Consider the following 16,416-nt stretch of genomic DNA (forward strand, 5'->3'; position numbering starts at 1 on the left):
TACTAGATGGTTAAGGGCAAAAAGTTATATATGTCCCTGGAATAGAAGTACTGTCTGGTTACGCTTCAATAGAAGGCCACAGGAAGCAACATGCTTAATACAACTTCCAGCCAGCGTCTATGATATCATCTAGCACCGGGGCCATAGCAATAGACTCATCACCAGAGCAAAACGTGCCGCAAACATCTCCGCCAGAGTCTGCTGTCCGTGACACTTCGGTAACTATAGGGGCACCCCTTATGCCATCAGACAGTCGCCCTCCCACCGGCCCAAATGTGCTGTATAATTTCTCGGCCAGATAGGAAAATTCCCCGGGATACTCTCCCTCTGCGTCCTTCCCACAGATGTTAGAGATACGTAGGCCTTGACAGTGAAGGAAAACAAGGCCAGTAGACACTCCATCGCACGAACACTAGGTGCCGTTGGGGACATTATCTGATCTAACAAAACATTTGGGCGAGGCGGCTTGAAAATACCCGCTGTTAGAGAACCGGAGTGATGAGACCAAGTCAACCATGGCAATGCTTAGACTCGGCCATCGCTCGATAACCGTTCCAATCTTGGACCCATTCGCAGTGTCAGGGTGGTACATGTCTTGACAGTCTTGTGCCTAACTTCCAATGGTGACAGCCAGGCGGCTGGTCGAATGACGCAGCCGTACGCCACAGCTCGTACCAGGTTCAGGCATCGAAGGGGTGGTGGAGGAGTCAGGATGGCCTGCGGCGATGCGAACTCCGGGTTGCAGAACCCCTAGCCCTTCGCGTAGATAGTCCGTCTGATCCTGCAAAGGAGATATCACTGCGGAGAGCTGAGGGTCGATGCGCCGTATTAACCCAAGATTCTCCGGTTCATCCCAGAACCTGTTGGCTGAATGATGATATGTCGTAGTTTTTCCCGCAACGCGGCTGGGCAGCGAGTGTCTCTTGTAGGATCTGCCATCGTTAGTGTGTAACTCGACAAAACAGCAGAGTCCGAACCAGTTTATAGCCTTGACATTACACAGCCTGGCCAGGGACTTGAGTATGAGGTCTGTCTCTCTCATAGTAGGCGCCATCCACCTCTTCAACACAATTGGAGATGGGTCTGGTACCCGGGGTGATGCATAGGCCGTGTTCACATTAAATCCGGTGCAAAGAGGCGCATCTGGGACAAACAACGCTGCAACGCCGGCAATGGTGAGAGTCAGGGGCCTTGGAGGTGTATCAGTAATCACTATAATCAGAGGATACTCGAAGCGTGCCTCCTTTGCGCGATAGTGACGGAGAACCCATAGCTGCTGCTCATGCGTTGGATGTTTGAATTCAGCCATTTCTTCACACCAGAGAGAGAAGTCGGCCACGTCGTTTATGTGCTGAGAGCCGTAGGTGGGCATGAGTGTCTTCCACTGGGGCGAGACTGGCATCGCCGCCCCGTTACGTATTGGCCTAACATGTTCCTCGTTGGTCGTTGGGTATATGGGGATATATCTCATAGTCAACGTACGGCAGCTGCGCGCGCATGGCCGTGATACCGGGAGATGCTCGCGCAGCTGTCATATTGATGCTTTATCAAAACGACTGGGACAAAAGAATAAGGCTTAACTAGATGGCCAGCAGGTTGAAGTTATCTATCTGACAAGCTTCGGTGGACAAGTAGTAATAGATGCTTCTTCTATGGATAGCCTGAAGTCGCCTTTTATACGGCAAAATATCCCATTCTTAATGGCGTCATGGTTGGGCGGCAACTCGATGACGTTCGCCCCATGAGTTTCTTGGTATTGCAGAAGTTTAGTCGGGATGTTCGTTCTGCGTTTAATTCGACCAGTTCAAATACCCCTAGTCACTAGCTAGACGGTGAATGATAAACAGTGAGTTGATATCACAGTGATTTTCAGTAAGTGGAAGACAAGTTGAGTCAGTTATATACAGTGAATGTTCTATGATAAGGAACTTAACTATACATCTTACGACTAAGAAGGTGTCAAGGGACCACTCAATATCGCTCAAGGCGTAGAGCCAATCCCGAACCAGTGGCAGAAGAAGTTGTTTGGATCTTCCCTGGCTTTGATATCCCGTAGGCGAGGGAGATTTGAGCCGTATATCTCTGCCGGATCCTCATCGCCATGGGCAAAGTTAACGTACCTAAACAGAGTATATTCGTCAGTCATTATTAACCGGAGCAAAGAGGGATCGAAAACGCACACAGCCGGGGACTTAAGGTCATCAGTGGACTGTAGTAGACGTCGAATACGCCGGCCTAGCGACAGAGCCTCCTCTGCCAGCTTCTTGTCCGTAAACCAAGGAATCACAATCGCGTTGATAGTGATGTTGCTTCGCCATGGGAACGAGGACGAATGATCAGGGACAGATCGGACCATGTCAAGGCAATACGCCTCCATCAAAACCACGCTGCTACCAGTGCCGCTCAAAGCAGTCCACGACACAAACTCGTCCCAGACCTTTATCCAGGTTTCGAGCACGATGGAAGAAAGGCCAACTCCAAACGAAGGTTTGTAGCCGCCACGGGTGCAGAAGGCCGCAGCTTTTTCATTCCATCTGGGGTAATACAGCACTTGGGTGGTATCAGCTATGGGGCCAATGTCAATCACGGAAGCAAAAGCTACGCGCCCTTCGGCTTCGGTGCCGTAATACCAGGGTGCAACAGCTATCAGTGGACTGTAGTCCGGGGCCCCAGATGTAAGGAAGTAGAAGAATACGGTCATCTTCGGCGTCAAGGTGAGTTCGCTGACTGCTCTGAGAACGGGCTCGACCTTGTCTGCTGGATAAACAAGGGCCCCGAGCCAGGCGTACTGGCCCGAGGCCTCGACCGGATACGCCTTCATCACGACCGAAGTGACTATACCAAGGTTGGGAGCAGCGCCGCGGAGGCCCCAGAAGAGATCAGGATCACTCTCGGCAGTGACGGTCTTGAGGGCACCGGTTCCAGACACAACGGTTAGGGATAAGATATGGCCACGCCGATGGGGACGCAGGCCAGTCAAGAAGCCGTAGCCGCCGCCCAGAGCAGCACCAAGGGCGCCGACAGAGTTACAATTTCCTGTAATGACGAGCGACCCTTTTTGCGAAGCAGCCTCCATAACTTCGGAGGTTAAAGCACCGCCTTCAATGATGACCTCTGTCCCATCGTGGTTGAAAGTGACAGTGTTTAGCTTTCTAAGGCTAATGATGATCCCGTCGGGGCCCAGGTTCAGGGTGCTGGACCATCCGTGTCCTCCGGACTGGGCCAGGAAAGGCACTCCATTGGAGATGCAGTGTTGAACCTTCAGATAGTCAGTGGATTATCTTCTTGATTGACACGACAGACGAAAGTGCTAAGTCGGGGAATGGAACATACAATGACAGCTACATCCTGCTCAGAGGCAGGAGACACAACCGCCCCAGGAATGGGAGAGTTGTATGCGCTCCATCGAGCATATTCCTCCCAGTCAGGGTCGGTCGAAGCCGTGATCAAGGCCGAGCTGGATAACTTCGGCCTTAGTTCTTTATTTAGTGAGGAAAGGGCTGCATCCGACGCAGCATATCCAGAAGAGGCCATGGGTGTTAATTCGAGAAGGGGAGTATTTCGAGGATGTATTCAGATACTGAAATTCGTATCCTTCATCTTCAGCCCCAGGGCGAGCATGGCCGCTATATATTTCCCCGCAGGATTGCTGATGATCCTTCAGCTGGAGCGACCCAGTCCTTATCCAGCTGTCAAGCCACTAATCGTCGCTTCAGCCACAATTATTTGTAAGAAGGTCAGCAAGCTCACCAGCGCAAGGCGTGGGGTATCTCAAGGTAGATAGTAAAATAGCTTGAATATAACGTAATATTGGGAGTCCCTGAAGGGTGTTACTGGTTGATCATAGGTAGTAGTACCTATGCCAGTCATATCAACATCCACAGAACAGGTTTAACTTATGAGGAGAATGGTATTGGGTATTCAGATGGCATTCCCAACTTAGGGGAAAGGTATTATAAGAGAGCTAGTAATCAGTGTAGCTGGGTATAAAACTTCGATATAAACAGTGATCGACCCGGGAGTGGATGTGCAAATGGGTGACTGAATCTTCAGCTGGTATAGCCAAAACTTCTCCCTGGTGCCATTCTCTTCAAGGCATCAGAAACGCAATATTCAGCCACAGCAGCCAATATGTAATTGTGGGCGGAAGAGAGGCAGGCTATTCAAAATATGATGCCCTAATACTTCGTGCTTAATGGTAACAGATACTTTAAGATAGAAAACCACTCCTGAAACATTATCAGATGATGACACGAATGAATTTACGTTCTGGGCAATATCGGCTTATATCGTCAATTAACTATTAAAGTTAGTTCTTCAGAGGAGGGGTATAGCATATCGGATAGAGTCCTTTGGATATGCTGATGGACGAGTGCTTGCGGGAGCGGTGGTACTTAGGCGTAACGGATAGAAGATAAGCATAAAAATCTGGTTCCTTGGTCCTGTGATTAGTCATCATATTCGGTCCGCAGTGGGGCGGCTAACAGACCAATCAACGAATAGGCTGAGTGCAGCTTAGTAATAAACCGGCGACGCGCGGCAAGTCGTGAATAACAACGTCATTGACTTCATTTTCTTCTATTCTTCTTTTTCAACGGCCAAAGGAAGAGGACACACGGCACACAGTGGTTTTCTCTTTGCTCTAGTTATGACATCAAAGCAATACAACTAAAATGAGAGATATAAATAGCTATATAATGACGGATTACCCTCATAAACTAGTTGGATATCCCCAACACGCTTTCCTCTTAACAGACTTATTAGTTTGTCAAACCCTGAGATGTAATTCTTATCTTCGAGCTTCAGCCTTTCCGGATAAACCCTACAGCTACCAGGGTACATCCTTGCAATTGTGATTTGATTCTACAGCCTGTGGTTACATTCATAAATGGTTGGGATTCCCCGCAGACCCGAAGCGTCGGGTGAATCTGGCTATGGCAGTAGTAAGTATGCCAAAGCTCGTCCTCCGGTATAGCATAGTTAAACTAACAAGTATCAAGTACCATCCAGGGGCGTTACAACCACAATAGAGCACTGGTTTGCAAGCAGAGATCCCTTTCGAGTCGCAGCAGGCAGCCAACTTCCCATGCCTTTGCGCTCAAAACGGATACGTGCCAACATTGAGTGGAAAGAGATATACGAAACAGATATCCATCCAAGAATATCTGAAATATTAACGAAGTATGGGCTTTCCTTTGGTGTGGACACGCTAGACCGCGTCCAACCCTGGGACGACTCCTACGAAATAAAGGACGTTATCACCATAACCACACACGACGCAAGTCCAAGAAAAGACTGGCAGGATGCAGCTGATACAGTACTAGCTATGGTCAAAGATAAGGTTCCCATCCATGTGTCGCATCCCATTCAAGTTGAAATAGTCAACCTTGATAAGATGTACCAGGATGTATCTAGTCCATTGCCAAATGACCGATCCATTGTTGGCCCGCTCGAGCAAGTCAAAGACCGGATTGTGGAAGAAATCTCAGCATCCATGCAGGGTGTATGGTCATCCATTGCATTTCATATGCGTCACCGCCGAGACAACTTCGATGGACCTATGAAACCTACTATCCTCGTCATATGTCGCCCTCATTCTATATGTGACTTTGCTGAGGCCGAAGATCGTCTCCTTGATATCTTAAACGAATTAGATATCTCGGTATACTTGGAGTTCCTTCCAGGGAGAGTTTTTGCAAATCCAGGACCTAGGCCACTGCCTATGCGCATTCATGTGGAAGACCTCCCTGAAAAGCCGACAAATGGGAGTTCAATCGGCGTCAAGGGAAACGAAACAAGGGCTGGAACATTGGGAGGCTGGCTTATACTCAACCTCCCAAGAGAACAACGACAAATAAAATGCGCCCTAACTTGCTATCATGTCATTAGAGGTGATGATAGTAGCGTCACGGACTACACCGATACTCATGGTGTTCACTGGAATGACACTCGCGGACAACTAACCATCCAATACCCTGCCGCCATAGATGCAAGAGCTGCTCTCGACAATTTAGACAAACTGTGCCATAATTTCCCGGGTGATCAGAACTTAGAAAAACAAAGAAATATGGTTTCAGGCCTCTTGTTAGGACCTGGTATTGGGAAAGTCGTCCTTGCATCCGGAAGTCAAGTTCGCAATAACCACCGGGTTGACTGGGCTCTCATAGAAAGTCCAGAAACATTCTCAAAAAATAAGCCCCCTTCTATTCGGCAAGGCAATTTCATGTCACCACCTGCCGGTCATAGGTATGCTCCGCATCCTGGCACCAAGGTAAGACAATTTGACAACGTCCATGAAGACGATTGGGTTGTTAAGCTCGGGAGATTTACTTTGACATCTGGGATCATCAATGGTATGAAAAGAGTTGAATGGTACCCCAACTCTGTTACCGAAGAAATCGAGGTTATGTCTCACTACGCTGATATTGCGGTGGACGGTGATAGTGGAGCCTTTGTTGTCAACGAGCATGGGCATTTAGTTGGTTTGTTAATTGCAGTAGCGAAGGAATCCACTTCCTTCAACACTGCTTATATTACGCCCTTTGATGCAATCCAAGCCCACATCAAGGAGATGACAAATGGAGGCTTTCTCTCATTTGACTAGCTAAAGAGCGGGCAGTGATCTGTGTAAACCTGCAACTTGGGATACGATAGCAGTTTGATTGATGATAGTGGTGAGCTTGAGCTCGTGTAAATAATAGTAGTTACCGTTAATACATGCAGAGATTTCGAGCCCCAAATAAGAATGGAAGATGACTAAGCAGCTAACTAAAGTGGATGACATAATCCAACATCTAAGACGGGCATTCAATTGCCGCTGCCTGGATATTATTTGGTCCGTCCAGCTCATGCCGGGACGAAGAGTCAAGAGTGAAGAACAAGATGCCTCGAGCTGTGAAAGGTAGGCTGACGGGAGACGAGCTGGACAGTCAAGGGCCACAGGATGCTCTGATTAAATACTCGGCTAACCTCTCTGATAGGCGTTTTGATCGAGTGCGACCCGTCTGTAAAAGCCATCATACTGAAGTATGACAGGCTCCAGAATAATGAGTATATTGTCGAAGACTTAGAGGGTGACGACCGGTACCTGGTTGTAAAGGAGAGCCAGCTTGCGAACCTTAAGATTCGATTGGCAAAGGCATGGATTTCACCGCAAACAGTAGCTGCGTGAAGATAACTAACGATGATAACGACTGCAGGAACTCGACGGAAAACTTATGCAACCAGAAGAATCCGAGTCAGAGTAACTGCTATTCCTCCACGGCCATGCGTATGATACACTCGAACCCTTTACTGCATCCAGGCCGGTTCCTATCAAACAATGTCGGTTCTCCGCAGATACCGAGTGATCGAGACATGACTACTCAACGTAACTATTTGAACAATCCGCCAGAAACGCCTGAATAATTATATCTTATAGAGGCGACAACACTTCGCCGATTGACACATCCCGCTACTGTCATCTATGGTGCTAGGAATATGTCGGACTAGCAACGTATAAGCTCGAGGAGGCAGAGACTCTTGGGAAGAGCTTCCAGGTGTTACAAGTAAACAACAGATCCAGCCAGGGAGAAGCGAAATAGCCGCCGGATTATTTTCACATCCACCTTAGTCTACTCGTGTTGCTTGAACAGTGAAATATTAAACAGTTGTCCTGGTGTATGCTGGCAGCTTAGTTGGTAAACGGCGATTTTGAGCCGAGGTCCACGGCTGCTGAGCTCCTCCCGCGTCTCCATTTGCCGCGCTGCTTCACATGGACGGATCGTACAAGGCAAAGTGATACAAGAAAAAGACATGTAGCTATGCAGCTATCATCTCACGCATACGTCTCTCTACCAGTCTCTCTTCACTCTGGTCTCAGTGGGAAGAAACGAACTTATCGCCGCCATGGCTCCCAACTACTCTCCCAAACACTTCCTCGTCACCTTTCCAGCCGAATATGTCGCCCATGTCGAAATCAACCGAGCAGACAAGCTTAACTCCTTCTTTGAAGCGTACGGCTTTGTGCTTCCCCCCTGATGACTCTACAAGAACCTGCTAACGACGTTGGGTACAGGATGTGGCTAGAACTCCGTGACATATTCGGTCAGCTATCTCACGACCCCAACGTACGAGCCGTTGTCCTCTCCGGCGCTGGCTCCCGCGCATTTACTGCGGGACTGGACGTCAAGGCTGCATCGAAAAGTCTTCTCGGACCCAAGCCAGATGGTGATGCCGCACGTCACGCTGCCATTTTCCGCCGTCACATCGCCTCTTTCCAGGAATGCATTACTGCGGTAGAGAAGTGCGAGAAGCCAGTTATTGCGGCGATGCATGGGATAAATTTTGGACTTGGGATTGATCTCTCAGCTGCCACGGACATTCGATACTGTGCGGCTGATACGAAGTTCTCCGTCAAGGAGGTCGATATTGGTCTTGCAGCGGATATTGGTACTTTGTCCCGTCTTCCAAAGGCTGTTGGAAGCTATAGTTGGGTTAAAGAAGTTTGCTTGACGGCCAGGGTTTTCGATGCCAAAGAGGCGAAGGAGGTCGGATATGTCAGTGCTGTGTTCGATAACAAAGAGGTCATGATTGAAAAAGCATTGGCGACTGCAAAGTTGATTGCTTCCAAGAGCCCTGTTGCTGTCCAGGGCACCAAGGAGCTACTTAACTGGTCAATTGACCATTCAGTTCAGGATGGTATGTGATTCCCCCTTCCCCTATGCAATTTGAGATAATGTGGCTAACTATCACCGGCAGGCTTAAGATATACCGGAGTGTGGAATAGCGCAGCCCTTCAGACCAGCGATATAACAACTGCGCTTCTATCGGGCTTGGAGAAGCGAACTCCTACGTTTGAGAAGCTATGATGGGAGTAATGGGTTCCTACTCCAATTCAAAGTAAAAGACTAGATCTGTACATAAGAGAATCGGGATTATATAGAAGACATTAATTTATTCATTTCCAAGCTAAATGCTATAACAAAAACCTCGCTACCTTTACATATTTAAAGCAGTCCACGCGAATGAATGCCTATCTAGAAGCTACCGCCATTTCATCCATGACCTGCTTTACACAGGCCCTTTTCCGGACTCTTGTATAGTACCCCATGAGAAGAGGGAATTTTCCCTCGACCACCTTACTTCCATCTTTGGCCTCCACGATCTCTCTAAGTACAGACCAGAAGGCACAGTCGTCAACTCCAAACAATTTTCCGTTGATATATAATTTGCCATGGATTAAGGAATTGAAGGTAGATAGCTTCGCTGCAACCTGCTCAACGTTGCTATCAGAAGACGTTGTCCATGCTTGATACAATTCGTCAACAGCATCCAGCCTCTCCTCCAGTGTCAAGCCATCCACTTTCATATCAGGATCGGGCGCGATATCGGCAATACGGCAATAGGCAGTTTCGGCAATGTATTGAAGAATTGCCATGCTTCCAGTTTCGACATGAGATCCATCTGAGTCAACTAGCAGGGAGGGCTCTCCCTTCGGTGCCGGCGAGGCCTTGGTGTCAGCTTCGTCATTCGACGGGGGGTCCTTAACGCCTCGTATTTCATATCGAATTCCGTTCTCTGTCAATGCAAGGCGTATCCGTAGGTCTGTTGGCTTGTCACAAGCTCCAGGCAAGAATGTCAGAGAAGGAGTGGTCACAAAATTGACGACATCGAAACCGCGTCCATAATTCGCATCCCAATCAAAGTCTGACTGATGGTTCTCCTGACCAAAGGCACGAATCATGCGCTCGGTTTCGGGGGAATCTCCATGTACAATTTTGCCGGCCTTTTCTTTCTTCTTTGACAGGGCGCCTTGGCCCCAGATGGTGTATGATACGGGATTGACGAACGTCCCAATGTGTCTGAAAGTTAGAGAAATTCGTTCCCCATTGAATGCCTTTTCTTCTTTGGATTTTTCTTTTTCCGATCTTTTGTCTGGCCGAATACCATGGAGCCATTCCATGTTCGATTTCTCCCCAAGAATGAAAAGAGAGTTATGGGGCATGGGAACACGTTGCGTTTGTCTTGCATTCTCGGGCGAAGAATGGGTAGATTTCTTTGCATCGGCCTTGGTGCGCAGTGTCATTGTCCTCAGCGCTCCCAGGCTAACATTACAGATGTTAGATCCCCTGACAATATCAAGCGTCTTGTCAGAGTGCTCAGAGATGCGATCTTCACCATCCCGATACAACTGTATCAGGGCATGGTTTAACGGATGGCCCAGCTCCTTCTCAACAACCACCCTTATTTTGTTAACAGTCTTGCTGAATGGAGACAACGGCGGAGATTCGTCTGCCGGGTGTCTGTATATTGGTATTGACCCGTCTTGGGCAACATCACCCTGAACAGCGACCAATCTGGGGACTTGTCCCGACATATGGTACATCTTTTGCCATTCGACCTCGTCCCGGAGTCGTTGGAAGGAGTCAGCCGGGAGGGCAAGATCGTAGAGGATGCGGGAGTCGCCGCTTGCAATGCGGTCTCCCGGGGTGCAGACGAGAGGCTGAGATGGTTTTGGTTTTTGAGATGGCGACGGCGATTCAATGGATTGGTCGCCGTCCTGTGGCTTCCTTGCATCTTTCTTCTCGGGAGGATCGACTGGCCGCCGGCTTGTCTCAAGGATGTCTTGCGGCTTGTCAGCACCCCCTTCGTTGAAGTGGTGTGTGGCAATTTGGCCGTCAGGATTCTGGTATTTGGGTGAGGAGAGACCAAGCGTACCTATTTTCTCCTCGATTCCCGTGAGAAGTGACGAGTCTGGCTGCTCTAGGACGGGTGAAGCAGCAGCAAAGTCCTGACCCTCCATCAGTTCACGACTCGTTATTCCATTGGCACCCATTATATCAGCCATGCGCCTCATCGCCTCCCGATGGCGCAAGGAACTCCGGTATCCCAGACAGTCTTCAATCAGGGTGACGGTGAGACCGTGGCGGACGGCATCGACTGCGGTCGCATACACGGAGGCATTGGAGAGGGAGCCGCAGACAAAAATCTCGGTGACAAATCGAGAACGGAGGGAGAGGAGCAGCCCCTGAGTCTCAAAGGCCGAGTACTCCGACTTGACAAGAACCGTGTCCTCGTTGGGATCTATGGCAGCGAGGATGGGGGCAGGAAAGTGGAATCCAGAGGAGTTTGGTAGGCAGCATCGCCGGCCGGCACAGGCTTTGTCTGAGACCGAGAGGAAGGCCTCAGGGTCGTCTGAGAACAAAGATTGCCGGGCCTGCTCTGCTTGTTGTTTCTTGGACAGCTTTTTTGGCGCGGGCGTGCTGGTAACCGGCGGTCCATCCTCCAACACAACGGTATCCCCTCCTAGACCTTCGTTGACCACGGGCCGGCGCCCTTCAAAGACACTCTGCACCCAGATAACCTCTCCAGAGGCGCGGAATATTCGAGCGAGGTCCGGGATGAGCGATAGAAAATCAGCGGTGTTGGAGACAAACAGATTCCCGTGCTGCCTGACAAAGTCGTTCTGCAGGTCGAGGACGAGCAGAGCTTGCTGAGTGGCGATGTGGGGAGCTGAAGAGAGAAGTTTTGAGGCCAGCATCGTCGTCGGGGCCCGTCGCCTGCCTCCGTTATTGCTTTGTTTCACCCAGCCTTGCGCTGTTTGCTGTACTTTGGTTGATATACGAATCCTTTCTTCAGGTCAGTAAGAGTATTTCACTTGACGAAGAGCGAGGATAGAACAGGGGGGGGGTGGTTTGGTTGGTTAGAAAACCAGCAGCGACGACGTGGGGGCAAGGCACCATCCACCGGTCAACGATCCATCTTCCCATGCCAGGGTGGATTGACGGCCTTGGTACTCCGTACAGCAGCGAGTTAGCTGAGCGTGCGGCCGCGCTACGCATCGCAACCGAGACGACCGTTCAAGCCCGCGCGGCTGCATCTGCTGGCTAGCCAGCCCTGGGCAAGATGGGCACTCCTCACGCAGCACGCGGTCCCCAGACCACCACGGCGGGCGCCAGGCTCCTGCTGGCAGGCTCAGGCACACGCAAGGCCCTTCGACCAGGTATACGGACTGAGTAGATAGTATGATGTAAGTACCCGGACTCGCTCTGCGCCCGAAGAGAGCCTTCACGCGCTGCAAGTTGGCTTCTCGTCGACCACTTTAAGTTGGTTAGAGTTTAGTGCGGCCGGGAGGCTCCCGTGGTCACGGGGTCTGCACGGGCGGCGGCGCCTCCTCGGCGTCTAGACGGCGGACGGGCAGCGCGGTGCGACCGTCCTCCGTACGACGACGGGCTCATGGCAGTTTGCTTAGCCTATCGTCTCTCTCGTCGTTTTCTCTAGGCCCGTCCCTGATTCTTTTACCTAGGACTCCTTCGGAGAAGCCAGGCAGTGCCCTTGAATAGCGAGGTCAGCAAGATGAATTGCAGCGAGGGCTCGCTTAGTAAGTGGAGACCGTAATTACATAATGAATACATAAGCACTTAGTCATCTCACGTGTCCATCGGAGAATCATTAATCCTCGTCACCGATATCGGCTGCGCTATTCCCCATCGGGCATGGCGCCATGGCCCAAGCTCCCTCCATCCTGGCCAATCAAAATCCCGCAGAAAAGAAACAAATCCCTCTTTTTATTTTTATTTTTTATTTTGATTTTTTTTGACTCATCCGCTTCGCTTCTTCCTCCTGGCCGAAATAAAATAGTTTCCCATTTAAAATGTCAACTTCGCCAACTCCAACACTCCAGCGTCAACTCCAGCTTCAACTTCGCCGTCTCCTCTCCACAAAATATATATCACGAACAATGGCTGCCCGTCCCCTGGCCAGGGCTGTTGCCCGTCAGCTATCCCAGTCGGCGTCTGCCGTCTCTCGGAGGTCGTTTGTTGCGGCTGCAAGCTCTCGTCCAACCCTGGTCGCTGCCAGCAGAGCTGCCATTGCCTCCCCGGTCACGCAGCAAATCCGGGGTGTCAAGACCATCGACTTTGCCGGCACCAAGGAGACCGTCTACGGTGAGTTTGTTTCCAGGCAGTAGTTGAATTGTTCATGGCGGAACTGCTTGCTAACAAGACTCTAGAGCGGGAGGACTGGCCACGCGAGAAGCTCCTGGTGAGTCAGCGGGTGCCTATATTGGGGACAATGGGCAGGGAAACTCGTCAATTGGAGGGCTGTTGGACTGACTAGCTCGGTGTAGGAGTACTTTAAGAACGACACCCTCGCCCTCATCGGATACGGTTCCCAGGGCCACGGCCAGGGGCTTAACCTGCGTGACAACGGTCTCAACGTCATTGTAGGTGTCCGAAAGGACGGTGCGTCGTGGAAAGAGGCCATCCAGGATGGCTGGATCCCCGGCAAGAACTTGTTCGATGTCACCGAGGCCATCAAGAAGGGAACCATCGTCATGAACTTGCTCAGCGATGCCGCCCAGAGTGAGACATGGCCTACCATCAAGCCTCTTCTTACTAAGGAAAAGGTACGATCAGCACAAGTCGTATTCAATTCTAAACGGAGATCATACGCTGACTTGGACGGCAGACTCTCTACTTCTCGCACGGCTTCTCTCCCGTCTTCAAGGACCTGACTAAAGTGGACGTGCCAAAGGACATTGATGTCATCCTGGTCGCACCCAAGGGCTCTGGCCGAACCGTTCGCTCTCTCTTCCGTGAAGGCCGTGGTATCAATTCTTCCGTTGCCGTCTTCCAGGATGTAACCGGAAAGGCCGAGGAAAAGGCCGTGGCTCTCGGTGTTGCTGTTGGTAGCGGATACCTCTACAAGACCACCTTTGAGAAGGAGGTGTACTCTGACCTCTACGGCGAGCGTGGTTGCTTGATGGGTGGCATCCATGGCATGTTCCTCGCGCAGTACGAGGTCCTTCGCGAGAGAGGCCACAGCCCCAGCGAAGCCTTCAACGAGACTGTCGAGGAGGCTACCCAGAGTCTGTATCCTCTCATTGGTGCCAATGGAATGGACTGGATGTACGCCGCCTGCTCCACGACTGCTCGCCGTGGTGCCATTGACTGGAGCAGCAAATTCAAGGACACCCTCAAGCCCGTCTTCAATGAACTGTATGACAGCGTGAAGGATGGCAAGGAAACTAAGCGCTCGTTGGATTACAACTCGCAGAAGGACTACCGAGAGAAGTACGAGAAGGAGATGCAGGAGATCCGCGACCTAGAGATCTGGAGAGCCGGAAAGGCTGTCAGGTAAGTACCACTTGCTGTATCATTGCTTCATGCTCACACTAACACTTTCTTCCTACCTAGATCCCTGCGGCCGGAAAACCAGAAATAGACATAGCCCTATTCTCTTGACCGCTTGACCGACCGATACCCCCGGGCTTCATGTTTCTATCTCTTTTGTACCCTGTCTGAGCTGTTCCTCTTTGTACCATTACCTTTAGGTTACCGCCAAATAGCTTGGTCGTTTCTTTTCATTTTTTTTTTTAATTTTTTTTGTTACCTATACAGGGAATACAAAAGAGACTGCAGCAGTTCAACCTCCATCCTCATATTCTCCACCTACAGTGCAAGTATCATATCTCACATCGGAATCAAAGACCACTTCTCCTTGATAGTGTTTTTATTTTTCGCTTCGTCATCCTTGTCCCTGAGCCGTCTAGCTTGTTCCGGAGTTAATTGGCCAAGTCTCCGTGGTTCCAAGACTCCCGTCTTGCCTGCGAAAAGGGGTTCCAGTAGGTTTGGGTTGCTGTTGGGAACGGGATAGTCGCATAAGAATTTATGAAGCCCAAGCACGTCGCGTCTGTACTGGCTGAGGCCCCATCGAGTGCCAATGTTTCGGGCGCTGTTGATAAACCGAACCACGAACTCTACCCATCGAAAGGCATCAATTTCAGCCGTGAGGCCAGGCCCCCGGCGTAATTCGACCGTATAATTATCTCCCTCCAGCAAGTTGGTGAAGTTCCAACCCGTAGTTCCGGTTGTTCCCGGAGTTCATGAGCTGTACAAGCTCAACATTGTTTGTACATGCATCGACAAGGTCAAAGGATGCCTTGTCAGACTGACTTTCCTTCGAATCGCGGATTGTCACAACAATTATTCTTCCCCCATATACTCCCGCGGCGATGCTCGGGGACGACGAGCTCCATAGATGACTCGAAATACAGAATAGCGCGGGAAACACGCTTAAGATCCTCTAGTGTCCACGGTCTTTCTTGCTTGCTGATGTGAACGTGAAAACCACAAGAGTGGTTCACTTGAAGGGATGCAAGGGTTCTCAAGTGCTTGAACACAGATCCCACAGATCTCCTCCAGAGTGGATTGGAATGGTACATTACTGGAGATGAGAATTCTGCGTCAACTGTTGATTCGTTAGCGAGTTGATATACGAAAGATAGAGAGAAACATACTCTGTCCAGGCCTATCAGTTTCAAGGGAGCAGTCCTCTTCCATCGTCCATTCAGTTAGGCGATTCGGCCCAAAATAAGGGCATTCGTCGAGATCAAGATGCATTAGATGCACGTTTTCTTTGATTTGGCGGTAGCTGGATACCAGCTCCTTTGCAAAATCTTCCTTAGACGTGTACACATTGTCATTTGGCTGAAGGAACAGTTCGACTTCTATGCCAATTTTGTAGTTGGTCTCCATTTGGCTTGGACTAGGCAGAGATTGGTGGAGGTTCTGGTTATAGGAGATGTATGCAGAATTATCAAGCAGGTCCTTGCGTTATGAGTAGAGGAAAGAGATATTGGATACTTTTGATTTTCCCTCTGAAGCAACAGAGAACTATTCACTTATTTATGCTAGTTAACATTGCTTTCTTGAATATTCCAGTGAAGAAGAGGCATTCACTTTTCTTCTGTTAATTCTGCAGAATTGCCATTCCAAACAAAGGTCTTACCATGCACCTGTTCATTGTCTCCATTTAGAATATCGGAGAATCTGATGATACAGTCCCGCAGGGTATATTCGTTTGCTTTATATGCAGTTAGGCGGTTCTCCTCCTCCTGTGTCTCCACATAGTAAGCCATACCATCTACCAAAAAATGAAGTCGTGCACATTGAAGCACAGGGCATCCACCCCAGAGTTTAGCCTGATAGCCCAGAACCTGTGCAGGACGCAGGTTTAGTTTCACATCATCAGAGGGTAGGTCAAGGACTTCGGCCAGTAATTCCTTATCCATGAGTTTTCCATGAACGAAAAAGTGGTACTTCTCGAAATACCCAGGTGTTCCAATATTTAAAGCATCGGCATCTGGTACGTAAGGATCGGCAGGAGGCTTCCAGCCTTCAGGTATCATTTTAAACTTCTCCGCCATAGTGGAACGCTTTGTGAGCTTATGATGGAGAGCTCTAGGTGATATATTCTCCATGGCTGCCGTCTCGATAGATGAAGATGGATGTAGGATCTCTCCAGTTGATAGGTGCGCTTATGCTTTTCCTGAGGTTACAAGCCAGATTAGTTGATAGTCTACTATTCTGACAGATAGCACACATACAAACATCAAGATGGCTCTAGATGCAGCCAGAAGAAGAGCAGTTCAAT

At 49.8% G+C, this 16,416-nt stretch overlaps 10 protein-coding genes across 11 annotated transcripts; 4 read left to right on the forward strand and 6 right to left on the reverse strand.

Moving 5' to 3' along the window:
• Positions 1 to 412: 412 nt before the first annotated feature.
• TERG_12064 (uncharacterized protein) lies at positions 413 to 592 on the reverse strand (the record flags this gene model as incomplete). The annotated part of the gene is made up of 1 exon (XM_047751079.1): positions 413 to 592. The coding sequence occupies one exon, from the start codon at positions 590 to 592 to the stop codon at positions 413 to 415; it is 180 nt and encodes a 59-aa protein (XP_047606077.1).
• Positions 593 to 610: 18 nt separating this feature from the next.
• TERG_12065 (uncharacterized protein) lies at positions 611 to 1,402 on the reverse strand (the record flags this gene model as incomplete). Its single annotated transcript, XM_003236738.2, has 1 exon — positions 611 to 1,402. The coding sequence occupies one exon, from the start codon at positions 1,400 to 1,402 to the stop codon at positions 611 to 613; it is 792 nt and encodes a 263-aa protein (XP_003236786.2).
• A 579-nt stretch (positions 1,403 to 1,981) lies between these two features.
• On the reverse strand, positions 1,982 to 3,534 carry TERG_03829 (uncharacterized protein; the record flags this gene model as incomplete). The annotated part of the gene is made up of 3 exons (XM_003236739.1): positions 1,982 to 2,120; positions 2,181 to 3,259; positions 3,334 to 3,534. The coding sequence occupies 3 exons, from the start codon at positions 3,532 to 3,534 to the stop codon at positions 1,982 to 1,984; spliced, it is 1,419 nt and encodes a 472-aa protein (XP_003236787.1).
• Positions 3,535 to 5,086: 1,552 nt separating this feature from the next.
• Positions 5,087 to 6,604, forward strand: TERG_03830 (uncharacterized protein; the record flags this gene model as incomplete). Its single annotated transcript, XM_003236740.2, has 1 exon — positions 5,087 to 6,604. One exon carries the CDS (start codon positions 5,087 to 5,089, stop codon positions 6,602 to 6,604), a length of 1,518 nt encoding a protein of 505 aa, XP_003236788.2.
• A 278-nt stretch (positions 6,605 to 6,882) lies between these two features.
• On the forward strand, positions 6,883 to 7,407 carry TERG_03831 (RNA polymerase II transcription factor B subunit 5; the record flags this gene model as incomplete). The annotated part of the gene is made up of 3 exons (XM_003236741.1): positions 6,883 to 6,901; positions 6,981 to 7,167; positions 7,200 to 7,407. 3 exons carry the CDS (start codon positions 6,883 to 6,885, stop codon positions 7,405 to 7,407), a joined length of 414 nt encoding a protein of 137 aa, XP_003236789.1.
• A 327-nt stretch (positions 7,408 to 7,734) lies between these two features.
• TERG_03832 (uncharacterized protein) lies at positions 7,735 to 8,992 on the forward strand. The gene is made up of 2 exons (XM_047748165.1): positions 7,735 to 8,679; positions 8,740 to 8,992. Exons 1-2 carry the CDS (start codon positions 8,019 to 8,021, stop codon positions 8,847 to 8,849), a joined length of 771 nt encoding a protein of 256 aa, XP_047604141.1. The 5' UTR covers positions 7,735 to 8,018; the 3' UTR covers positions 8,850 to 8,992.
• A 21-nt stretch (positions 8,993 to 9,013) lies between these two features.
• Positions 9,014 to 11,679, reverse strand: TERG_03833 (uncharacterized protein; the record flags this gene model as incomplete). Its single annotated transcript, XM_003236743.2, has 1 exon — positions 9,014 to 11,679. The coding sequence occupies exon 1, from the start codon at positions 11,519 to 11,521 to the stop codon at positions 9,014 to 9,016; it is 2,508 nt and encodes an 835-aa protein (XP_003236791.1). The 5' UTR covers positions 11,522 to 11,679.
• Positions 11,680 to 12,574: 895 nt separating this feature from the next.
• On the forward strand, positions 12,575 to 14,671 carry TERG_03834 (ketol-acid reductoisomerase, mitochondrial). Of its 2 annotated transcripts, XM_003236744.2 has the most exons (5): positions 12,575 to 12,926; positions 12,992 to 13,023; positions 13,109 to 13,387; positions 13,450 to 14,117; positions 14,178 to 14,671. In XM_003236744.2, the coding sequence occupies exons 1-5, from the start codon at positions 12,635 to 12,637 to the stop codon at positions 14,203 to 14,205; spliced, it is 1,299 nt and encodes a 432-aa protein (XP_003236792.2). In that variant the 5' UTR covers positions 12,575 to 12,634; the 3' UTR covers positions 14,206 to 14,671. The 2 variants fall into 2 exon arrangements, with proteins under 2 accessions (XP_003236792.2, XP_047606078.1); XM_047749648.1 differs by having other exon boundaries at positions 13,450 to 14,671.
• TERG_03835 (uncharacterized protein) lies at positions 14,454 to 15,518 on the reverse strand (the record flags this gene model as incomplete). Its single annotated transcript, XM_047748166.1, has 3 exons — positions 14,454 to 14,740; positions 14,986 to 15,231; positions 15,281 to 15,518. The coding sequence occupies 3 exons, from the start codon at positions 15,516 to 15,518 to the stop codon at positions 14,454 to 14,456; spliced, it is 771 nt and encodes a 256-aa protein (XP_047604142.1).
• A 200-nt stretch (positions 15,519 to 15,718) lies between these two features.
• TERG_03836 (uncharacterized protein) lies at positions 15,719 to 16,243 on the reverse strand (the record flags this gene model as incomplete). The annotated part of the gene is made up of 1 exon (XM_003236746.1): positions 15,719 to 16,243. One exon carries the CDS (start codon positions 16,241 to 16,243, stop codon positions 15,719 to 15,721), a length of 525 nt encoding a protein of 174 aa, XP_003236794.1.
• Positions 16,244 to 16,416: the final 173 nt, after the last annotated feature.

The sequence above is a fragment of the Trichophyton rubrum genome (genome assembly GCF_000151425.1).
Source record: "Trichophyton rubrum CBS 118892 genomic scaffold supercont2.3, whole genome shotgun sequence".
In the NCBI taxonomy this organism is placed as follows: domain Eukaryota; kingdom Fungi; phylum Ascomycota; class Eurotiomycetes; order Onygenales; family Arthrodermataceae; genus Trichophyton; species Trichophyton rubrum.